Source organism: Dipodomys ordii, unplaced genomic scaffold (assembly GCF_000151885.1).
Source record: "Dipodomys ordii isolate 6190 unplaced genomic scaffold, Dord_2.0 Scaffold27, whole genome shotgun sequence".
In the NCBI taxonomy this organism is placed as follows: domain Eukaryota; kingdom Metazoa; phylum Chordata; class Mammalia; order Rodentia; family Heteromyidae; genus Dipodomys; species Dipodomys ordii.
In genome coordinates this window covers 5392717-5418471 of record NW_012267243.1, presented here as the reverse complement: position 1 = coordinate 5418471, position 25755 = coordinate 5392717, and the positions used below count along the sequence as shown (strand labels likewise).

At 37.7% G+C, this 25755-nt stretch overlaps 1 protein-coding gene across 1 annotated transcript in view; it reads left to right on the top strand.

The window, feature by feature from the left end:
* Cep350 (centrosomal protein 350kDa) overlaps positions 1-25755 on the top strand; it is a 141579-nt gene that overhangs the window by 10568 nt on the left and 105256 nt on the right. Inside the window, exons 2-7 of the mRNA XM_013015515.1 lie at positions 6905-6990; positions 8479-8525; positions 11181-11295; positions 13353-13509; positions 17655-18274; positions 25274-25387. Coding sequence (XP_012870969.1) covers positions 6918-6990; positions 8479-8525; positions 11181-11295; positions 13353-13509; positions 17655-18274; positions 25274-25387 — 1126 coding nt within the window. The 5' untranslated portion in view covers positions 6905-6917. The remainder of the gene's footprint in view (positions 1-6904; positions 6991-8478; positions 8526-11180; positions 11296-13352; positions 13510-17654; positions 18275-25273; positions 25388-25755) is intronic.

Sequence of the window (25755 nt, the reverse complement as noted above, 5' to 3'; positions counted from 1 at the left end):
GCACTCTACCACTTGAGCCACAGTGCCACTTCCGGCTTTTTTCTTTTTGCTTATGTGGTGCTGAGGAATCAAACCCAGGGCCTCATGCATGCAAGGCAAACACTCTACCACTGAGCCACCTTCCCAGCCCCTCAAATAAGTTTTTAAAGTTATCCTTATTTGATGTGTCTGCTTTTTATCTGTGTTTCCCTTTTTTTTTTTTTGTTGGTTGTGGGGCTTGGGCCTGGGCACTCTCCTTGAGCTTTTGTGCTCAAGGCTAGTGTTCTGCTACTTTGAGCTACAGCTCCACTTCCAGCGGTGGTTAACTGGAGATAAATCTCATGGACTTGCCTGCTCAGGTTGGCTTTGAACCACGATCCTCAGAACTCAGCCTCCTGAGTAGCTAGGATTACAGGCTTGAGCTACCAGTTCCTGGCTACAATTTGTTTCTATACAAGATGCAAGTTGACATCATTGTAAAGTGGACAGCAGAATAAAATAAAATGAACAATAAAGCTATTCTTAAATTTGAATTTAAGAACCTGTTATGTGCATAGCAGGTACTATGAGACCCTTTTATTTTTTTAATCTTACTTTCATCCCATTTATAATACGTGTTTAATGTAGTCTTTTAGACTTTTTTTTTTTTTTGGTGACAGTTGTGGGGCTTGAACTCAGGGCCTAGGCACTGTCCCTGAGCTTCTTTTGCTCAAGGCTAGCTAGCACACTACCATTTGAGCCACAGTGTCACTCACTTCCAGCCTTTTCTGTTTATGTGGTACTGAGGAATCGAGTCCAGGGCCTTCATACATGCTAAGCAAGCACTCTACCACTAAACCACATTCCCAGCCCGATTTTAGACTTCTTGAGGACCAGAACTATGTTTTGTTCTTGGCGTTACTATATCCCCACTGCTTAGCACTATGCTTGGCACCCACCAGGTATTTGTTAAATAAATGAAAGACATAGATACATAGATGACCTTGAAGAAAAGGTTCTCCTGATTGTGGAAGGAGGGTAATGCCTGATCCAGCAATGCGAGGATGAAGGAGGGTTTTTTGGTTTTCGTTTTTGGTGCCAGTCTTGGGGCTTACACTCAGGGCCTGGGCACTTTTTTGCTCAAAGCTAGAGCGTAGAGTCACAGCTCTACTTCCAGCTTTTTTTTTTTTTTTCTGTGTGTGTGGTTAATTGGAGATAATAGTTTCATGGACTTTCCTGCTCAGGGTGGTTTTGAACTCCATTTGATGTTGGACACTGGTGGCTCACACCGGTAATCCTAGGTATTCAGGAGGTTGGGATCTGAGGATTGAACTTTCCTGTCTTCCTGCCTTCCTGCCTGCCATTCTCCTTTCTTTCCTCCCTCCCTCCTTCCTTTCCTACTTCTCTTCTTTCCACCATCTTCCCCCTTTTCCCTTTTTTCTCTCTGTCTTTGTCACTTTGAGGCAAATTGCTACATAGCCCAGGTTGCCATCAGATTTGCCATCATTTGCCTCTGCCTGCCTGCTGGCCTCCTTTCTTTTTCTTTCCTCTCCTTTCCTTTCCTTCCTTTCTTTTTTCTTTCTTTCTTTCTTCTTTTTTTTTTTTTTTGGTTGGTGTGGAGCTTGAATTCAGGGTTCAAGCATTATCCCCGAGCTTTCTCACTCAAGGCAAGCACTCTACCACTTTGAGCCACAGCACCACTTCAGTTTTCTGGTGATTAATTGGACACAATAGTCTCACTATTTTCTTGTCTGAGTTGGCTTTTGAACTATGATCCTCAGATCTCAGCCTGCTGAGAAGCTAGGATTATAGGCATGAGCCACTAGCCGGCTGTCTCACCTTTTTGTCTGGGCAGTTCCAGCACTTATATTTTTTAAATTAAATTTGGGTTGTTTTTTTTGGGGGGGGGCAGGGGAGACTGATATATATCTTCTATTTGTTACTTTACTATGGCCCTAATCATGTTGTATACTGTTAATTTATGTGTATCTAATAGATTGTGAGCATTAAATGCTCAATGAATAGTCATTGAGTAAGTTATATATGTACATGTATAGTATGTATATACGTATGTGTATACTGTTAAAAAGCAAATAGTAGGAAAGATGAAATAGTAATTCATTAGAGCAGTCTAAGAAGTCTTATGGGAGAAGACATTGAAGTTTGGCCTTGAAGGGCATTCTTTGTAGAGAAAATTTAAGAAAAAAATACAGAAATAGCATAATTTTCCGGCATTTTGGAAAATGCTTACTAGATATGGCTATATATGATAGGAACAGTTGGTAAACAGTGAAGATTGCAAGAGGCGAAGACTGTAAATTGATGTCCTGAGGGATTTTAAGTGTCATGTGAAGCAGTTTGCAACTTTATCCCATAGAGGAAAGTTACTAAACATTTATAAACACTGAACTGTTTGTTTCTGTTTTAGAAAGGTAACTTTAGTTGCAGTATGGAGAATGGGTTAAGAGCAGTATAAGAAGTTTTTTTTTTTAATAGTAATTTAGCCAAAAATTGATGCTTTGATCAGAGATAAGGAGTGGAGAGAGATAAATTAGAAAAGCAACTTTCTTGTTTTTAAAGATGTTTTTTTGGAGGCATGTACCACCTACATCCAAATAAATGTTTTTTTTTTAGAAATCTTTTCCAAGTATATGATTTAGTGGCTTCCTCCTCACCTTTTAAGGTAGCTCAATTAATAGGAAATTTTTTAGAAGGCTTCCGTGAAATAAGTCTTAAGGAATGCAAGGACAAAAAGTAAAGTATTGATACCAGGGGGCCTGGAAAATTGTCATGAACAAGACGTTTTCTCTGATGCACATGTTTTATCATTTATTTTTCTTTGATGTTTCTTTTGCTTTTTCATCATGAATTTTTGGTTTAGCTTCTCGCAAATCAGTTCAGTTGCTTAGTTTTCCATTTCCAAAATTCTGTGTGATCTTATTTTCCAAGGACTAGGTAGACTTCTCTTGAGTCAGTTCCTCACTCTGTATTGCCAGTTATAAGTGGGTGAGGGTCTTGTGGATTAGGCAGACTGACATACATACTAGATTCATAGGGATTTTCATTTAACAAGTCTTTTCGAGAACATTATAGGACATAATTTGAGATCAGTTGTTTGGAGCACAATACAAAGGATATCCATTAAAAATTACTTTTTGATAGTACTAGGGATTGAGCTCAGAGCCTCAAGTTTGGTAGACCGGTACTCTTCCATTGTGATTTGTACCTGCTACCCCTTTTTGCATTAGTTATTTTTGGGATACTGTCTTGATGTAGGCCTGGGCTGGCCTAGATTGTGATCTTCCAGTTTAAGTTTTCTTGTGTTGCTGGATTGACAGGCATGTGCCACTGCCTAGCCTTTGGTTGAGGTAGAGTTCTAAGAACTTCTTTTTCTTCCCCCAGATTGGCCTTTCTGAACCACAGTCCCCCAGTCTTCACCTTTCAAGTAGCTAGAATTATAGACTTGAGGTAACATACCTGATGTCATTTTCAGCTTTTGAAAAATAGAGTTAAAGAAAAATGTACTTTCCGGGCATTGGTGGATCATGCCTGTAATCATAGCTACTCAGGAGGCTGAGATCTGAGGACCTTGGTTCAAAGCCAGACCGGGCAGGAAAATCCATGAGACTCTTATCTCCAATAAACCACCAGAAAAAATGGCCAACCCCCCAAAAAAAAGAAAAAAGAAAAGAACAATGTACATGATACCAGATTTACGATAGTAGTATTATATCTTTTTTTTTTTTTTTGGGTCCGGTCGTGGGGCCTGAACTCTGGGCCTGGGCGCTGTCCCTCAGCTATTTTAGCTCAAGGCTAGCACTCTACCACTTGCCACAGCGCCACTTCCGGCTTTTTTCTTTTTGCTTATGTGGTGCTGGGAAATCGAACCCAGGGCCTCATGCATGCAAGGCAAGCGCTCTACCACTGAGCCACCTCCTCAGTCCTAGTATTATATCTTAGTCAAAGTAAGAGATAGATATGAGTCAAGGTACATAAGAGGCTTTTGTCAAATTTGTAAGAGTTTATTAAATTGAGGGTTGAGTACATAGTTGTATACCTTAACTATGCATAGTAAATTTAAAACTTAATGAAGAAGTTGGGCACTGGTGGCTTGTGCCTGTAATCCTAGCTACTTAGAAGGCTGAGATTACTTAGAACTGAAGTTTGAAACAAGCCTGGCCAGGAAAGTCTGTGAGATACTATTTCAATTGAACACCAAAAAAGCTGGTAGTGGAGCTGTGGCTCAAGTAATAGAGTGCTAGCCTTGAGGAAAAAAGCTTAAGGACAGTGCCCAGGCATAATGAAGTATAATGAAGAGGAAAGTCTATTTGTGGATAACTGAGGAACATTTAATTAGACCCTGCAGACAAAAAGTCTCAAGATATAAAGCAGTCTAGAAAGCTGTTGAAAATTTGTCATCCTTTTCCTTAATGTCAAAATAATTGACAAAATGTTTCTTAGCTTTTATTCCATAGTGAATAAAATTTATAAAATTGCTTTAAAAATGTTAATTAGGCCAGGCATTGGTGGCTGTAACCTGTAATCCTTGCTTCTCCGGAGGCTGAGATGTGAGGATTGCTGTTTGATGTCAGTCTGGGCAGGAAAGTCTATGAGACTTCTTCTTCTTTTTTTTTTTTTTTTTGGGTCAGTCATGAGGCTTGAACTCTGGGCCTGGGTATACTGTCCCTCAGCTCTTCAGCTCAAGGCTAGTGCTCTACCACTTGAGTCACAGCGCCACTTCCTACTTTTTCTGCTTATGTGATGCTGAGGAAACGAACCCAGGGCCTCATGCATGCAAGGCAAGCACTCTACCACTGACCCACCTTCCCAGCCCAGTCTATGAGACTTCTATCTCCAGTTAAGCACCAAAAAAGCCAGAAGTGGAGCTGTGGCTCAAGTAGTAGAGTCCTTGCCTTGAGCACAAATGCTCAAGGATAGTGCCCAAGCCCTGAGTTCAAGCCTCAGGACCTGCACATATACATGCGCGCGCACACACACAAAATATTAACTAGATATTCTGGTCTAACTTAGAAGCATTTGTACAGAAAACCAAGGTTATTTATCAGTATGAAAGATGAGGGTTATGGCAAGTTTATTACTTAATAACAGAATGCAAGCTTTGTAACCTGATATGTTGATAACTTTAGTGTTCCTGAATCAAAATTGTCTTTGTTCCTTTCTCTGTTCTTCATTTAGACATTAATATGGCATCCTTAAGAATATTCTTCCCAGGAACCTAATGGATATTCCCTAGTAGAATTAATGCATCCTTTATTATAATCATACATATATCCTCTGTCATTGTCCCGATTGTTATATTTCTCAGTTAAAGAAATACAAAAGATTCAGGGTTGGGAATGTAGCGTAGTGGTAGAGTGCTTGCCTAACATGCATGAAACCCTCAGTTTGATTCCTCAGTTCTACATCAAGAGAAAAAGCTGGAAGTGGTGCTGTGGCTCAAGTGGTAGAGTACTAGCCTTGAGCAAAAGAAGCTCGGGGACAGTGTCTAGGCCCTGAGTTCAAGCTCCAGGACTGCCCCCTCCCCCCCAAAAAAGCCATAAAATAAGATAAAATAAATCATACAAAATAGAATTGAATACTAAAACACATTTCTCTGGGGACAAAGTAATAATGTTTTACTGATGGAGTATAAAATCTATACTGACAACAACTTTGAGCTTTTCTACACCAAGTAATGATAAAATAACATGTTATTGAAAGGTTAAATTTTTTATTGTTATTGTAATGGTGATGTAGAGAGGGGGAAAGGTTAACTTTTAGAAATATAAAGACAAGTGGAGAAAAAGTCAATTGACATATGCTTTTGTCCATCCATCTTCTTGAATAATTTTATAAGCAAAAGACAATCTATAAATGTCCAAGAAGTAACTTCAAATTTCTATGTAGGTGTAGAATAAAACTGTGGCCATAAAGTTTCTTAATACAGTTGTCTGAGAAGGTAGTTTTTTTATTTCCCAAGTAGTGATTTTGAATGGCTTTAATGTATTTGACTTGTTAACACTTGCAGTTGGCTAGAAAAAGGCATTTTGCAGATTGAGAGTTATACTTTAAAGATAGTAAAAGTTACTAGACTTCTGTGGTTCTTCCCTCTAATCATGGCTACACAGGAGGTTGAGTTTTCACTCCCAATGTTAGGGCTTAAACTCAGTGCCTCATGCTACTCAGTGCCTCATGCTTTTATTCAGCTTACTTACTCATGGTTGGTGCTCAGCCACTTGAGCCACATCTCTAGACTAGCCTTTTGCTGGTTAATTGGAGATGGAGTCTCATAGACTTCTCTGTCTTCCTGGCTTGGATCTACAGTCTTGAATTTCATCCTCCTGAATTGCTAGGATTATGGGCATGAACCACTAGTACTTGTCTTGATTGTTTCTTTGTAAGTTCCCACCAACATTATAAGGCTCTAATTTTTCCACATCTTTGCTAGCACTTTTTTTTCCTGTGTTTTAAATAGTAGCCACCTGTTGACAGTATACTGTGAGATAGTCACAATATAATTTTTAATGGTTATTTTTACTGGTTTATTTTTCTAAAGAAAGATAAAATTATTGGATTATGGAATACTTATGAGCATATAAAGATATATTTTATTTATTTATTTATTTATTTTTTATTTTTTGGGTAGGGTCATGGGGCCTGAACTCTGGGCCTGGGCGCTGTCCCTCAGCTCTTCAGCTCAAGGATAGCGCTCTACCACTTGAGCCACAGCACCACTTCCTGCTTTTTTCTATTTCCTTATGTGGTGCTGAGGAATCAAACCCAGGGCCTCATGCATGCAAGGCAAGTGCTTTACCACCGAGCCACCTTCCCAGTCCCTAAAGATATATTTTAGACATGACAAAATTCTTTCATAACTTTTATGAAGGTCAAGAAGTCAGGACATTTCTGTACTGGTATTTAGTGAATACTAATGATATAATTGCAGGTAAATTGGCAAAATGAGGAGCAGCAAGTCAAAAGAGGTGCCTTTACTAAATCCAAGGAACTCTCAAAGCAAGGATACTGTTCAAGGTATGATTTTTTTAAAACTGAACTTAGAAGTCTTGTTTTCTGCATGGGGAACAGGAAATGGTTCTCTTTTTCTATTTCTCTTTAGCCCTGTTCTAGAAAAATGAAAAACTTTTAGGCTTATATATTAAGTTCTGGGCTGATGTGTAGATGAAGATTATACATATATTTTGATTTATAAAAAATGTATAATTGTTATTTCAAATTGAATATACAGAGCATTTTACTTTCAAAGGCATCCTTTTTTTTTTTTGGTCAGTCATGAGGCCTGAACTCTGGGCCTAGGTGCTCTTCCTCAGCTCTTCAGCTCAAGGCTGGCACTCTACCACTTGAGCCACAGCGCCACTTCCGGCCTTTTCTGTTCATGTGGTGTTGAGGAATGGAACCCAGGGCCTCATACATGCAAGGCAAGCACTCTACCACTGAACCACCTTCCCAGCCCCTGATAAACTTTTGTACTGAAGCATCTTTTAATAAAATACATTAGTATGCATAAAATGCATTTTGTACCCTTTTTCCCAGAAATTCTGATCTTAATATGGTTAGTATAATATAGCTTCTGATGTAATTATAAGCCTATACAGATACCAAAATTGTAATTTTATTGAATGTATTTCTAATATTAGTGATAACTAAGGTATGATATAAGAAGAGATAAAAAAACTGGATTATATCTGGTGAAAGAGTTTTGAGTTTGTGAGGGAACTAGGGTTCAAGTCACATGAGAATTGTTTGGAGGAAATGAAAATATCCTAAATTATTTGAAGGGCTGTTATCTGAAAGTGAAAAATTAGATTTGTTTCTACCTATAGATTGGAATCTGCAATAATTTTCTAATCTTATTCATATTATATTGTTAACTATAAAACAGTGAAAAATATTTTATTTGGTTGGACATGTGCGCACATCTATAATCCCAACACATGGGAGACTGAAGCAGGTAGATCATGAGTTGGAGGCCAGTCTGGGCTACATGGAAAAACTGGTTCTGGAGCCCAGTACCAGTGGCTCACGCTTGTAGTCCTAGCATCTCAGGAGGCTGAGATCTGAGGATTGTAGCCTGGGCAGGATAGTCTGTGAGAATTATCTCTAATAAACTACTCAGAAAAAGCTGGAAGTGGTGCTATGGCTCAAGTGGTAGTGTACTCACCAAAAGAAACTCAGGGACAGCCAGGCCCAGAGTTTAAGCTCCAGGACCAGCATTAAAAAAAGACTAGTTTTGTATTTGTTCAGCCAATTGGTGTAAACTGAGGATACTGTTTATTTTTGAATGTCAGTCCAATTGTCCTAAGAACTAATGCTGTACTACTGTTGGTATTTATTAAACTGTTGATATGGTTTACAACATGATAGGGAGACAGAGAAAAACCTGTTTTGTTTCAATATAAAGCACTTGCTGAGGAATAATTCTGCAGATCAATTTGGAAGTGTATTAAAACTTTCATTCTGAGGTCTTCAGAGATTCTAATTCTTAAATATCACTCTTTCCAGCAGATAGAACCACATCGTGGGATGCACTTTCTCAGACCAAGGCTGCTGTAAGCAAGTTTAGCTTCCATTTCTTTATTTGTTTTAAAATTAACACCTTGTTAAGATTTGGTTGAGTAAAACATTTTTTCTAGCACTTTTTAAAAAAGGAAAATAAAGGTAATCATTGTGGCAAGAAGTTAAATATGTTATATAGTGAACATAAAGTACAGCTTTTAAGCAATAAGGAATAAACAAGACCCTACTTTTGGAATCAGGCGCATTAACACAACGGTATATAAAATATTAAAAGAACTTACACTGATTCACTTTTAACTAATTTGTTTCTTTTGTATGGAGAAATGAAGATTTAAACAGAATGAATTTGGGAGGTTGGCCTGTGTCTATATAGAAGGCTTATTGTAAGGGAGGAGTGAAAGAACCAGCTTTTCCTTTAATGAACTGTGAGTGACCTCTTTTTTGTGCAGTAACAGGCTATTTTTTGTTATACTACTGAAGGACTATGTAGGCAACTTGTTCCCATTTGTGTCCTTTCAAGTCTTGTCTGGCTATTAGGAATCTAAATTTTGCAAAATAACATATAGTCCTTTATATACTCGTATTTGCATTTGTTTTCTGGGTTCATTACACTTTTGATATGCCTGTTTGATTTTGTGTGTCACCTGGAGTCATATCACCTGCTTCTTCATTGTCTGAGGTTTGAGTTTTTGTTTGTTTGTTTGTTTGTTTTTTCCTGTGTGTGTTTGTGTTGGTAATGGGGCTTGAACTCTGTACCTGAACTCTGTTCAAGGTTTGTACTCTACCACATGAGCTCCACTTTTGGCTTTAAAATTTTTCTATTTTTGGTGGTTAATTGGAGATAAGAGTCTCACAGGCTTTTTCTACCTGGGCTGACTTTGAATTGTGATCCTTAGATCCCAGCCTCTTGAGAAGTTAGGAATCGAGTAAAGGAATTATAGTGTATATTTGGTCTCAGTGTTGAGTCAAGTTTTGGCCTTATGAATAATCAATGTAAAGTCTCCTTTCTATATGAAATTATACATCTGCCACGTCAGGATAGTTTTTATTCCTCAGTTTAACTTAGAGCTAAACTATTAGTAGCTGTTTTTCAAAACTTCGATATTACTGAAAAAATTTTTTGTTTTTGTTTTTTTTTGGGGGGGTTCGGTCATGGGGCATGAACTCTGGGCCTGGGCCCTGTCCCTGAACTCCTCAGCTCAAGGCTGGTGCTCTACCACTTGAGTCATAGCGCCACTTCCGGCTTTTTCTGCTTATGTGGTGCTGAGGAATGGAACCCACGGCCTTATGCATGCAAGGCAAGCAGTCACCACTGAGCCACCTTCCCAGCCCGCTGAAGAGTTTTTTAAGGATATGAGAGACTACTAGTGTAGGTTGTGGGGCAGTCTGATACAGAAATAGTAAAGGATTAGTACAATTTATTTTTAGCATAGCACACTGTAAAAATGTGAAATAAGGTAAGTTTTATACAAAATATTTCAAAGTGATAGAATATTTTATTTTTTGCTTTTTAAAACAGTCCTTATGTATCCCAGACTGGCTATGAACTTATGATCTCCTGCCCCAGTTAGCTTTGGTAGAATTTTGATTTTAATTTTTATTATATATACATATTTTTTCTGTTTTTAAATATTCTACTATAAGCCTATCATACAGGCTTCTAGAGTTCAGTTTCTCTTGAACTTTACTGTTTAGGATAAAGTGCTTCTTGAACATGGTAGTTATAATAAAAGTTGAGTTATCTTGCAAAATATATATGAAACCTGTTTATTATCCTGTGAATTTGTCTTTATTAGAAATGTATTTAGTCCAGTTAAATTATTCTTTCCTCATTTTTGCATGAAAATATATAAGATTTTATTAATCTAATTATATGGAATATATAATATCATAATTTACTGCTTCAAAAAAACTCATCAACTAAAAATATTGAATATCATGTTTGTTGGGAAAATGGAGAAGACTGGAAAAGGAATAGGCCGGACTTGATTGTCAACAGGCAAGGACTATTTATTGAGGAACAACGAAGGATACAGACTTTCCCATGGGTTTGGAGGTTGTGCAAGGGACTGGATTTTGGAGTGGGCTTATATAGGGCTTAACAGGGAAGCAGAGAATTAAAAATAGGCTATGGTCTCCTTGGGATCAAGGGTCATGTCCTTGGCCAGACCTACAGTGGAATGCTCTGTGTGGGGGCTATTGTCTCTTGGGGGCCAAGGTGGGAATGACCCCTGCCTATGGATAAGCACATACTTGGTGCTTTGCTTGACCCTGGAAAATAAGGCAGGACTTAGCCCTTCAATGTTGACTAGAAACTCTTCATTAGTCTTTTTGATATTATGTTCAAATTTGATATTCTTGTTCAAAGCATGGTTGCAACTGAAGTAATAAGTAATATAAAACTAATATATATAAGGTATATAGGCTTGGCTAAAGTGGTAGAGCACCTGCCTACTAAGCACAAGTCCCTGGTTCAAACCTAGTACTAATAAAATAAGATGCAACATGTTACCATATTGTGAATCCTGTAACAGAGAAGGAAGAAAAATGCTATTAATAAAAGAAAGCATTTGAGTTTTTCTGCTTTGGAGAATATACTTTGGCAATATAGTTTTCAATAACTGTGTAAATCAATGTGAACTATTTTCAGAATTAACTAATACATTGTGACATTATTTGAACTTTAGCTGAGGCACATTGAAAACAAATTAGAAGTAGCTCCTACAAGTACGGCTGTGTTTGATTCTGTCATGGATGCCAAGAAGTCTTCTACAAGTGCTACCCGAAAAATAAGTAGAAAAGGTATGTATGAAGTGACTCCCAAAGATATAGCTATTAAATGTGAGTATTTGATGCTAGCTTTGATTCAGTTTAATATTTTTTTGATAGTTCCATGTGTTTGCTTGCTTTTCTTGTTGGAGACTGAACTTCATCAGCATTTGAGTTTTTTCCTTTTATAGTAATGAATTAGTTATGAATTAGCTCATGGTCAGTGATTGTCAATGGTCTGTTCACTATCTTTTGATCAGGAACCGTAGCACTATTGTAGCATCTTTGACAGGAAGTTTTCATTTGTTTGTATTACTGATGTATTTTTTTGAGATTATATAGTCCTATTTCATAAAATTTGTAGGTATGTTTTGAAAGTGACATTTTAATAAGGCTGGGTGCTGGTGGCTCACACCTGTAATCCTAGCAACTCAGGAGGCTGAGATCTGAGAATAGAGGTTCAAAGCCAGCCGGGGTAAGAAAATCTGTGAGACTCTTATCTCCAGTAAACCACTAGAAAACCAGAAGTGGTGCTATGGCTCAAGTGGTAGAGCTCTAGCCATGAGCTGAAGAGCTGAGAGACAGCTCCCAGGCCCAGATTTCAAGCCCTATAGCCGACAGAAAAAAACAAACAAAACTCATAATAAGATGTGTATTTATTGGAGTTTTAAATTGTAAATGGAATATCTTTCCTACAGCTAGTAATACCATGTAAATAGTTGGCTGCTTATCACATTTTTTTTTTTTTTTTTGGTTGTGGGCTTTGAACTCAGGGCCTGGGCATTGTCCCTGTACTTTTTTTCTCTCAAGGCTAGTGCTCTACCACTTTGAGCCACAGTTCCACTTTTGGTTTTGAGTGGCTAATTGGAGATTAGAGTGTCACGAGGACTTTTCTGTCTGAACTGGCTTCAAACTGTGATCCTCAGCTCTCAGCCTTCTGAGTATCTAGGCTTATAGGTGTGAGCCACCAGCACCCAGTGACATACTTGATTTTGTGAGTTCCTTCTCTTTTTTTCTTTTTGCAGTATTGGGGTTTGAACTCATCAAGTCCTATTTTTTGCTGATTATTTTTTGAGATAGTGTCTTGCTTTCTGCCTAGGCATGTGCCCAGGTGCAATCAGCCTTTGTTAGGCTTCCTGTTGTAACTAGGATAGCTGGTATGTGCTGCCACATTCAGCTCTGTGCTGAGAAAGGGTCTCCTAAATGTTTCTGCCTAGATTAGCCTCAAATCACAGTCCTCTAGGTCTTAACCTCTCAAGTAGCTAGGATTACAAGCTTCAGACATTAACACCTAGCTTGATTGTGTGGTTTCTTAATTGTTGGGCTAAAAGTTGTAAGTTGATATGCTCTATTTAAACTGGGCTTAAAAAAAACCTATCAGTTTTTGGTTTTAATCTAATACTTTTAAGTGAATGAGTAAGGAATTTTATGTATAAATTTTTTTTGGTGATACTGGGGTTTGACTTTGGGCCTTATGCTTGCTAGGCAGGGGTTCTATCACTTGAGTCATACATCATCCCTTTTTTGTTATAGTTATTTTTCAGGTAGTATATGGCATCTTTGCCTAGGGTTAGCTTCTAATCTCAATTCTTTTATTTATTTATTTTTTTGGATCTAGTCACAGGGCCTGAACTCTGGGCCTGGGCACTGTCCCTCAGCTCTGTAGGTCAAGGCTAGAGCTCTACCGCTTGAGCCACAGTGCTACTTCCGGCTTTTTTCTTTTTGCTTATGTGGTGCTGAGGAATCGAACCCAGGGCCTCATGCATGCAAGGCAAGCACTCTACCACTGAGCCACCTATCCAGCCTCTGATCTCAATTCTTGTAGTCCAGTTTCCCATGTAGGTGGAATAACAGGTGTTGTTCCCATATCCAAATTACTGATGGAAATAAGGTCCTGCTGATTTTTTTCCTGGCTGGCCTTGACCCTCAATCCATCAAACATCTACCTCATGAGTAGCTAGGATTTATTAAGTATGAGCCCAACAAGCCTAGCCTCTCTAATATAGCTTTTTACTCATCAAATCCAGAAATTGTCGTTTTTTTTTTTGGTAGAAATTGTCAAGTTTTATACCATATTCCTTTTCTTTCAGATGGTAGATACTTGGATGATTCTTGGAGTAATGCTCCAGCCTCCAAATCTAAATCAAGAAAAGAGAAATCTCGTAGTCCTCTTAGAGCTACCACCCTGGAGAGTAATGTAAAGAAAAACAATCGTGTGGAATTTCGTGAACCTTTGGCTTCTTACAGGTCAGTATTATAAAAAAGGTAGCCCTTTGTGTGAACTTATAGTATTTACGATAGTGACATGATTTATTTTTGTCTTGTATAATACTTGCTCTATATGAAGTAGTAGTAGTCTAGTACTTTAGTGTTATTGACTTCCCACAAAAGATGGCACAAAAATATTTTCATATTATAAATTATTATAGTATCCTCTTTTATTTTATTTTTTGTCATGCTGGGGAATAAACCTAAGGTAAGTACTATCACTGAGAGGACCTGGCTCTTCCCAAGCCCTTTATCCGTTTTTGCAGATAAATTTTTTTTGATAGCTGTAGTCAGCCATCTGAATTTTGTCTCATTATGAATGTAAGTTAGTTATTGTTTCATTTGGGGCCCACAGCTCCATTCTGCTTAGGTATTCAAGGTTAATATATACATTTAATAAGATAGAAAACACAAATCTTTCCGTTTTTACTAGCATGGTTTAGTGTAGTCAGCTGTTTTGACTGCTTACTTCTTGGTAGACAGAAACCACCAAGGAAGAGAGTGGAATTCAGTGAGATGATACAGACGTGAAGGGCATGGCCCTTATAACGTACTTCTTCTAGCTAGGTGTTACATCCTAAAGTTTTGGGAATCTTCTGAAATAGTGCCACTATCTAGGGACCAAGCATTTAACATAAGCTTCTGGGGCATTTCATATTGAAACCATAATACTTTGTCGTTTCATTTTCCCTACCAAATTAGTCTTTGTTCCAATAATATTATGAGAATTCTGTTGCAGAATTTATAGTATTGTGCTAGGTGCCTTTGGCTCATGCCTGTAATCCTAGCTACTCAGGAGGATGAGATATGAGGATTGTGGTTCAAAGCTAGCCTGGGCAAGAAAGGCCTTGAGACTTGTATTTCTAATTAATCACAAAAAACTGTAGCTGTAGCTACAGTGATAGAGCATTAGCCTTGAGCAAAAGAGCTCAGGGACGGCACCCAGGCCTTGAGTTTAAGCCCTGTGACTGGCACCAAACCCCCCCTCCAAAAAAAAAACAGAATTTATACATTATATTTTGATCTCATGTTTGTCCATTACACTAATCTTTATAAAAGCATAAATCTTGTATTCTTCCCAAAGCAGTAGCTTAATGTCTGATGCACTACATACTCAATACTTATCCTAATATTTTAATATGAAATATTTAAAATTTATAGAAAAGTAGAGAAATTACATAGTGAATATTTAGTGATTGAAAGACTGAAATTACTTTGTCTTTGTATTTTTTTTCCCTTTTGAGATTGAAAGGTAATTTATAACCTGTCATTTTATGCTTTATTTTCTACATGGGTAATTTTAGTCTTAAATAGTTTTAGCAGTGAATTGTTACTGTACTTAGTCCTAGTCTCTGATAGTAGTAGAGTAATAGAACAATTTCTCATCCTATTTTGCTCAGTTATTCAACCCACTCCAAACAGGCTGTCAAGGTTTTTGGGTTTGCATCCCATAAGAGTCTATTGAAAGCTGTAGGAAGTGTAAATGTTCATATATACTCACTATAGAAATAATTACCAAATTATGTTGTACTAGACTCATGGCTTTAGGAATTTTCATGATCTTTAGTGTTTTATGTCTTGATGTGAAATAGATTAGACCAGGCTAAAAGTAGAACTGTCCACATAAAGCACATACAGAAGTTAAACATTTTTAGGAGGTATACAAAAAATGTTTTATATTCCTGAAGCTTTGTAATCTAATATTAAACTTTTTTTCAGCACTTCTTAGTTTGGATTAATCATGTCTCTCATTTGCTCAATAGCCACTATTTTAGACTTTGCAGGTCCAGACTGTTAAGTCTGTTTGTGGTCCAAACTGTTGAGTCTCACCTATTTTATTTTTTTGTTTTTTGTGTTTATTTTATTTTATTTGGTTGTGGGGCTTGAACTCAGCCTGGGCGCTGTCCCTCAGCTCTTCAGCTCAAGGCTAGAGCTCTACTACTTGAGCCATAGTGCTACTTTTGGTTTTCTGGTGGTTTTATTGGAGATAAGAGTCACCGACTTTCTTGCCAGAGCTGGCTTTGAACTGTGATCCTCAGATCTCAGCTTCCTGAGTAGCTAGGATTATAAGTGTGAGCCACCAGTGCCTGGCCAAACTGTTAAGACTTAATATATATGTTGGGTATTTTTCCTTGTTCATGTTTGTGTTATAGCTATCTTATTTATCTTCATTGACTTCTCTTTTAATGATCTACTTTCTTAAAAAACACACAGAAAAAAAACCTTGTTAGAATGGTGTGTCAGTAGTATTTGAGGGACTGGGAGTGCGGCTCAGTGGTAGAATGCTTGCCTAGCATACATGAAGCCCTGGGTTAATTCCTCAGTACCACATAAACAGAAAAGGCTGGAAGTGGCATTGTGACTCAAATGGTAGAGTGGCTAGCCTTGAGCAAAAGAACCTCAGAGACAGTGCCCACACCCTGAGTTCAAGCCCCAGACCAGGAAAAAAAAACTAGTATAAGAAAGAAGACTTTTGTAGGTGTTCTTATGAACAGAGAATATAGACTGTGATATGTACTTTGGCTCTACCCAGTTTGCTTACTCTGGAGTTTCTAAATATACTTTACATGGTTTAAAGCTATCAAAATGTACTCTGTGGTTAAGAAAGGTTTAATTTACTGACCACATTTCTTTAATATCCATTATCTTTCCATTTTGTTCTATTCCCAATCTGTTTGTTAATCTGGAATGTTATATAGAAGTTACATTTATGAGATGCCAGTTTGAGAACTTTTTTTCCCTAATACTTCATATGTAATAAGGAATAACTTACAGTTTTTCTGTAACATTAAATGAATATCTACAGTCAGATTATAAAATCCTCTTTGTAGTTTAAAAAGAAAACTTCCCACAGGTATTTTGCATATTTCTCATTTTATAACATACAGATTGCTATTTTGATTATTTTCCATTTGGTGGAAAGGGCATTGAGCATTGATTAAGCAAGGCGAACAAGGATTAGTACCATTGTATTAATCATAGTTTATTTATTTATTTTTGAGACGGGGATGCATTATATATCTGAGATTAGCCTCAAACTCACTCATGAGCCTCCTGCCACAACCTCCCAAATGCAGTTTTTTTTTTCCTTATTTTAAACTTTTTTTTTTTTCCCTGAGACAGGATCTCACCACATAGTTTAAGCTAGCCTCAAAATCATAATCTTATGATCCTGTGATTCTGTTCCTATTGAGCGCTGGGGATTACAAGTGTGCATCACTACACTACCTCCAGCTATTTTACTACTTTTAATTTAGAGGAATTTCTAATTTTTGTTTTTGTTGGTTTTTTCTTTTCTTTTCTTTTCTTTTTTTTAGATTGGGAGGTGGCATCTATTGGTAGCTCTAAGTTCTCCATTCAGTTTCTCTTACTGATTTTTTTTTTTTGTATTAGAAAGCTTTTGCTTAAAAAAATCAATTTATTAATTTGACAAGTAAAAATCATATTTATTTTACTTTTTGTTGGTCATGGGGCTTGAACTCTGGGCCTGGCGCTGTCCCTCAGCTCTTCAGCTCAAGGTGAGCACACACCACTTGTGCCACAGAGCTACTTCCACTTTCTGGTGGTTAATTGGAGATGAGTCTCACGGACTTTCATGTCCAGGTTGGCTTTGAACCATGATCCTCAGATCTCAGCCTCCTGAGTAGCTAGGATTACAGGTGTAGGCCACCAGCACCCAGCATCATTTATGTTTATAAAAAAATATTTTATCCAGCATAGTGTTTGGATATATATGTGTGTTGTAGAATTGCTCACACACCTATTTTTTTCTTTTTTTGGGTCCAGTTGTGGGGCCTGAACTCTGGGCCTGGGTGCTATCTCTCAGCTCTTCAGCTCAAGTCTAGTGCTCTACCACTTGAGCCACAGCGCCACTTCCGGCTTTTTTCTTTTCGCTTATGTGGTGCTGAGGAATTGAACCCAGGGCCTCAGGCATGCAAGGCAAGCGCTCTACCACTGAACCACCTTCCCAGCCCTGCTCACACAACCTATTTTTACGTACATTGCTTAACATTCTTACTTTTTTGTGGTGTAAAAGTTAAAAATCTATTCTTGGCAATAATATTTCAAGTGTATAATATATTGTTTTAGCTATAGTCTGAAAGCTTTTTATTTTTTTGTTACAGGGAAATCCATGGTACACCTTCCAACTTAAGTCCCAGCCATGTAGAGTCAAAGCATGTATATTGTATAGATGATGTTAATGAAGATACGGTTGAGAGTGGTAACCAGATGTTATGCAATCGAGAACAACAGACTATACGTTGTGATTTTGAGAGCTCTAAATCATCTGTCATGAGTGACACGATTGTTAGGTTTTTAAATGATCGACCAGCAATTGATGCATTGCACAATTCTGAATGTTTAATTAAAATGGGAGCTATGAGAACTGAAGAAGAAATACCTAATAGAGCAAAAAGAAATGATAACAATTCAAAGCCTTCGGTGAGTCAGATGGACCTTGATGTTGATCCAAAAGTGTTATGGTTAACAGACTCATCTCCGTCATCTACAAGTACTTGTAATTCCCAAAGATTAGACATTTTAAAGCGAAGACAACATGATGTCAAGTTGGAAAAACTCAAGGAGCGAATTAGGAAACAGTGGGAACACTCAGAAGAAATAAATGGCCGGGGCCAGAATCTGGGTCATATTAACCATCCAGTAATGGTTGTTAATGTTGATAGTTCAGTGACAGCAAAAGTCAGGAAAGTCGCAACAGCACCACCTGCTCCAACATATAAAGGTTTGTTTAGTTTTTGTATCTTTCTTTGTTTTCCTTTCTTCTTTCCTTTTTCTCCTAGTATGTACTTTAATAGAGTCTAGACCATCTTTAGAACAGGTTGTGATTCTCAGATTTGATGCACAAAATAATTATGTCAGTGACATAGATCAAGTGCATTGTACTCATAACCTGACAAATGCAATTGTGATGTCTTTGTACAATAACTTAATAATCCAAAAAAATTATGTCAAGAAAAATGTTGTAAAGGCAGATGCCTAGATTCACCTCTAAGTTTCTTGGATGGGGTCCAGAATTATAATTTTTTTTTTTTTTTGGTCTGGTCATGGGGCCTGAACTCTGGGCCTGGGTGCTGTCCCTCAGCTCTTCAGCTCAAGGCTAGCACTCTACCACTTGAGCCACAGTGCCACTTCCAGCTTTTTTCTTTTTGCTTATGTGGTGCTGAGGAATTGAACCCAGGGCTCAGGCATGCAAGGCAAGTGCTCTACCACTGAGCCACCTTCCCAGCCCCCAGAATTATAATTTTTAACAAGTTAGAGAATTCTTAAAGTTTGAGACTAATGAATGTCTAATAAGTTTATATAAAACAGGAAATAAGAATTAGTACTATTTTGAGAGAACAAAGAATACTGTGCTTAATATTTGTAATTAATAGGAATTATTTCAAAATTTAATATTTGTGGTAATGTATGTGAATAATCCAAGCTACTTTCATTTATTTATTTATTTATTTTTGGGTCCAGTTGTGGGGCCTGAACTCTGGGCCTGGGCACTGTCCTTCAGCTCTTCAGCTCAAGGCTAGTGCTCTACCACTTGAGCCACAGCACCACTTCCAGCTTTTTTCTTTTTGCTTATGTGGTGCTGAGGAATCGAACCCGGGGCCTCAGGCATGCAAGACAAGCGCTTTACCACTGAGCCACCTTCTCAGCCCAATCCAAGCTACTTTGAAGGCTGAGACAGGAAGATTTTAAGTTTGAGGCCATCTTGAGCTAAATAGTCAGTTTAAGGTTCAGTTTGGGCTATGTAAGACAAGCACGACCCAGTCTCAAAATGAAAACTTTATAAAGGATTAGGGACATAGCTTGTAGTAGAGCAATTGTCTAGCATGTACAAGAATCTGAATTTAATAACCAGTATTGAAAATAAAAACTATTTTAAAAAATCAGTTTCTAGTTTCTAGTGAATATTCAAATATTTGGCTAAACATTATTTTGGAACTGACATTAAAACTCAAGTTTTGAGTTTTGCTTTTCTGAATTAATTTTTTTCTTGAATTTTTTATTATTATAAAGGTGATGTAGAGAACAGCTGTTACATAAGTCAGGTAATGAGTACTTTACTTTTTGGACAATGCCATTCTCATTCTCTTTTCTTTTTTAGCCAGTTCTTTTTTGATTTTGAGGGATGTCTTTTTTGTTTTGGTTTGTTTTTTGGTTGGTTGTGGGGTTTGAACTCTGGGCTTGGGTGCTGCCCTTGCACTCTTCAACTCAAGGCGAGCGCTCTACCCCTTGAGCCACAGGGCCACTTCCAGTTTTCTAGTGGTTTATTGGAGATAAGAGTCTCATGGACTTTCCTGCCCGGGCTGGCTTTGGACTGCGATCCTCCCTCCTGAGTAGCTAGGATTACAGGTGTGAGCCACCGGCGTCCGGCTTGAGAATGTCTATTTTTGTATTTATATACCTCAATTTCTTTTCCTTTTTTTCTTTTTTTGGTCTGTCAGGGGGCTTGAACTCTGGGCCTGGGCACTGTCAGGGAGCTTTTCAGCTCAGAGCTAGCACACTACCACTTGAGCCATAGCACCACTTCCGGTTTTCTGGTGGTTAATTGGAGATGAGAGTTCCACGGTTGTTCCTGCCTGGGCTGGCTTTGAACCTTAGTCCTCAGATCTCAGCCTCCTGTGTAGCTTGGCTTGCAGGCATGAGCCACCAGTGCCCAGCTCTTAATTTATTTTCATAGAAGCATCCGTGTGAAGTTTTTAATGAATTGACTTCTTGATCATTTAGCTCATGTTAGACTTTTGTCATTAAAACTTCTGCCATTATAGTCTTTCTTTAGTGCATATTTTTCCAATTTTAGTTTTGTAGATAAATTTAGGCAGATCAAAAAGCACGTTTTTTTTCTTCTAATTTTAAGTTATTAACAAATGAGTAATTTTTGCTATAGTCAATTTGGTTTTCTATTTCTCTACCAAATGTATTTTTCCCCAATGAGTTTTAGAGTAGTTTTTTTAAAAAGATATAGTTTTATAGTATTTGTAGGTCATTTGTTTCTTCTGGAAATATATGCTCTGTATAGTTTTTAGCAATTACCACTTTTACTTTTTTTTGTGTTACCTACTATGTTTTGCTAATGCTTTTAGTATTGTGAATAAGAGAAAGGATAATTTACTTTTCATTTTAGCTAATCTGTAATACACTTGTGACCAATTTCACTTTAGAATGTGAAGAATTTCTCTGTTGTCTGTAATTGGTCTAATATGTCACTAGTACAATTATTTTATGTCCTCTAATTATTTGTATATAATATCCACATTGTTGGAACAAACAGGAAATGGTAGGGCCAAAATATTCCTAATAGTTTTGAAATAGTGATCACCCCAACTCTTTGCTATACTATCCATTAAATGCAGATTATATAGTTAGTGCTTAATGTACCAAAGTTCTAAAATACCAAAGATTATTCTACTTAGGTAAAGATGACAGATTCAAAATCATGTCTTAACTTAATATTTTACCTGAAAGTTAAAATCCTAAAGAATGAGTGTCTTAGCTGGATGCTGGTGGATCACGACTATAATCCTCGCTACTCGGGAGGCTGAGATCTGAGGATCCTGGTTCAAAGCCAGCTCTGACAGGAAAGTCTGTGAGACTCTTTTTTTTTTTTTTGGGTCTGGTTGTGGGGCCTGAACTCTGGGCCTGGGCCGCTGTCCCTCAGCTCTTCAGCTCAAGGCTAGCGCTCTACCACTTGAGCCACAGCGCCACTTTCGGCTTTTTTCTTTTTGCTTATGTGGTGCTGAGGAATCGAACCAGGGCCTCAGGCATGCAAGGCACGCGCTCTACCACTGAGCCATCTTCCCAGCCCCTCTGTGAGACTCTTATCTTCAATTAACCACCAGAAAACCAGAAGTGGCTCTGTGGCTCAAGTGGTAGAATGCTGGCTTAAGCTGAAGAGCGCATGGACAGCACTCAGGGCCAGAATTCAAGCCCCATGACAAAAAAAAAAAACTATCTTTTTTTTCCTCAAGAGCTAACAACTATTTTGTGCTAAGTTTTTGACAATGCAACTTAAGAGCACCTTAAAACATTATTCTAAAGTGACATTTAAATTTAATTTGTTTCAATACATAATAAATTCATTTGGTTCACAATTCAAAAGTTGAAAAATACAAAGTGCATCTTGAAAGCCTTCATTACTTATGTGCTCCAACCATCTCGTTCCTTTGCTGGAAATTACTGGTTTTAACAATTTACATATTTAATTTTTGCATATGGAAACAATTTGCGTGCGCGCGCGTGTGTGCGTGCGTGCCTGCGTGTGTGTGTGTGTGTGTGTGTGTGTGTGTGTGTGCAAGCCCCAGGACTGAACTCTAGGCCTGGACACTATCCCTTAGCTGCTTTTGCTCAAGGCTAGTATTCTACCACTTGAGCCATGGTGCCACTTCTGGCTTTTTCTATTTATGTGGTACTGAGGAATTGAACCCAAGGCTTCATGCATGCTAGGCAAGCACTCTACCAGTAAGCCACATTCTCAGCCCCTATATATTTTTTCTTCTATATTTTTTAGCATACTAACTCCATTCTGTACTTTGACTTTTCTTTCTTTGTTGTACTGGGTGTTGAGCCCAGGACCCTGTGCATGCTGGTGTTATTATTACTAATATTATTTTAACAAAAGAGAGGCTAATACAGGAGAATCACAAATTCCAGGCTATCAAGAATTATATAGCAAAATTCTGTCTTAAAGGGAAAACTGGTTGCTGGTGGCTCATGCCTTAAATCCTAGCAATTCAGGAGGCTGAGGTCTGAGGATCACAGTTTAAAGACAGCCCAGACAGAAAAGTCTGCGAGACTCTTATCTCTAGTTAACCACCAAGAAAACAGGAAAAATGGAGCTGTGGCTCAAGTAATAGAATAATAGCTTTGAGTGAAAAAGCTCAGGTACAATACCTAAGTAAGTTCAATCAAGCTCTACTATTGCACACACACACACACACACACACACTCACACTCACACACACACACACACACAGAGGTTGGGAGAGGAGAGAGAGATTTTATAATTCTGCTTCAAAATTTTGAAGTGGTGAACATAAATTGTGCTCTTTTGACTCATATTATTTTTAGTTATTTGCGTATCTTTTTCTCCTTGATATACATGCCATGAAAGTAAAGAGCCTATCTTAGTTATCTTACTTTATTTCAGAGCCTAGAGTCATGTCATGGATATAAGGAAGTACCTCGTAATTTTTGTTTTAAATTCTATTCAGTCAGTTGAATTAGCAGAAAAAAAATTGGACAAAAAATGAAAACAAAGAAGTGGGGACAAAGAGAAATGGACAAATGAATATGGATGTTGAAGTCTTCCTATGGGTAACTTGTAAGTGAAGATGCAAGTGCAAGGAAAGGCTTCATAGAGAAAAAAATACTTTGTAAAGTGGGAAAGGAAAGAAAATCTCAAATCTGATGTGTTGGAAGCACTAACATGGAACCACTGGTGGAAAATTTTATACCTGACCTCATGCAGTACTTTACAGTCAAAATGCACGTGTACAACACAGTTTATTCAAAATCTCCAAGAGATAAAAAAGAGACTCTTCTAGCCTTTCCCTTTCAGCTGTGATGTGTCTTTACATAGTACATACTCAAATTCCCCTACTCAGCTGCTCAGCCATGTTCACAATGGTTAATAAAATGGCATGTATGTAGGCTGGACTCTCAATAGCATTTACCCATTATAGTGTACATGGCACCAAGACCCATGTACATTTCTCTTAATACCTTTTGCTTATTCTCTGCCTGTGGTGTAAAGATAGTGCTGAAAATGTTTAAATGTTCTACATATGCCCTTATGAGTAGCAATAAGTTTTTAAAAAGTGGAAGCATTTATGTTCATCAGTAGCACTGAAAGTCAAGCTGCACAGCAATGTAAATGTATAGTAGAATGTGATGTTGGAATGATCAGCATACATGGCCTGAAGAAACAGAAGCTTTTGAAATTCTATACTCAAAGTGATAAACAGAAAAATATAAAAATACTACATAAAGCTAACGATGAAGGTCTTGATTATGTTTTGCAAGAATGATCTGTCATCACAGAACACATACCATTGAATGAATGGTATACTAATCATGAAACAAAGATCTATCACAGTGAACTGAAATTGAAGAGAACTATGAATATTCAAAGGCTGGTTTCAGAAATTTAAGAAAGACCCAGTTTTAATTTTTTACAGATTTGTGGTGATAAAGCATCTGCTGTTTACAGAACCACAGATACTCAATGTCTAGTTTGCCAAAGTCATTGCTGTTGAGAATCTGATACTAGTCAGTCTATAATACTGATGAAACATCACTATTTTGGCATTATTGCCCCAGAAAGATCTTAACTACAACTGATGAGACAGCCACCACAGAAATTAAGGATGCAAAGGGCATCCCATGCTGGGATGTGTTAATGCAGCAGGCACGTGCTTGGTGTGAACTTGCTGTGACAGGCAAAAGCTTGCATAGTTTCTATTATTACTCCTAACAAAAGGCATGGATAACTGAGAACATCTTTTCTGATTGATTTCACAAACGTTTGTACTAGCAGCTTGTTTTCACTGCTGGGAAGCTGGATTGTATGATCACTACAAGATTTATACTTACAGTATAAAAGGGTATATAGCTCAGTGCTAAGGAGCTCATAGTAACCTTGGGGTTTGATCTCCAGCACCACAGAAAAACTTAAACCTAAAAAGCAGTCCCCCCCCCAGCAACCCCTCCAAATAATGTTTATGCCATATTGTGAATAAATGTGGCATAATTAATATGATTATTAATTAAACTATGTGACAAGGATGTCCTCAGATCAATGAAGAGAATAAAAATACTTTCTGGAATAGCATGCTAAAAGTCATCAGAGGTATAAGTTTGGAACGTTTTCAAAGTATAACAAGAGGACACTTACTTATGCTGTTGTCACTGCTTGGAACGTCTGGCCTACACCTGTTCAGTTGTAGGTACTAAACACAGTGGTGTCAAGTGACAAAAAGATGTACAACCTCACATATGCAAACCTTCGGAATCTTATCAGTAAGCTGGAGGAAGTGAATATTGAGGTTTTGAATATCAATAATGAGGCCATAATTTGTTGACTAATTTTGAAATAGCTAAAATGATTCTGAAACATGGCGATCATGACAATAGCAATGATGAAGATGTGAAGTTAACACTGCAGAAAAAAATGTAGTTGTACTGATAAACGTGATGTGCTTATTGAAGGATTTAGAGCAATGTGTATTCATAACTAAAATAAATCATGTCAATTTATAAAGCAGAGGCAAGGAATGATTTTTAACACAACTTGCTAATGAGTAGGTGACTCTGGGGAAAAAAAATTGCACATCAAAACATCTTAAAAAGGCATTCACAAGAATGCTTCTTCATTCCTAGAGGAGCTATTTCCCAATTGCTTAACTGCTTCTTGTGTTTTTTTTTTTTTTTCTCACCGAAAGAAGGAAAATTTGATGGACAGTAACTTGTCAGTCATAACTCAGCCTTGTGTAAACTGAAAGTTGCTATTTGCTGTTTCTGTTGTTTGAAGCAGCTGTAGTGGTGTTTCTATGTTGCAGTTACAAACTTTTCTCTGTAATCATACAATATTTTTTACTGTCAAGAATTCACGCAGAAATTAATGTTAGAAAATGATTGCTATATGGTAGTGTATACATTCAATGTGAGAACTGACGTCACTGATAGTTATAAAGCAACTTTGATAATCTGTATTGTTGGCCTGTGTTAGGTTTCAACCCTTCAGAGACTAAGATTCGCACACCTGATGGGAAAGTGTGGCAAGAGGCTGAATTTCAGCACCTGAGTAGAGAACTGTACCGAGACTTAGCACTTCACCTTGCAGGTGAGAGTAGTATTTTTTTAAATTTTATCATACAACTTATCTAATAATTTAAAATTTTCCCTTTTCTAACAGCATTGTATAAACGAAAGTAGTAGTGATTTGAGTCATGAGGCCGTCTTAGCCTCTAGGCTCTCTTCCAAGGTTAAAATTGGCCTACATGGTTGGTGAAACAGAAACTAGGCTATTTTTAAAGGAGGGACTATTGGAATTAAGACTGTCTGGGTGGGGGGGAGGAGGAGGAGGGTTGTGTGGAGAGGTAGGGAGCAGATGGGATGGGAAGGGGAAACAAAGGAGGAGGCTACAATGCTTGATAAGAAATGTACTCATTATCTTGCCCATGTAATTGTAACCCCTCTGTACAGTATTTT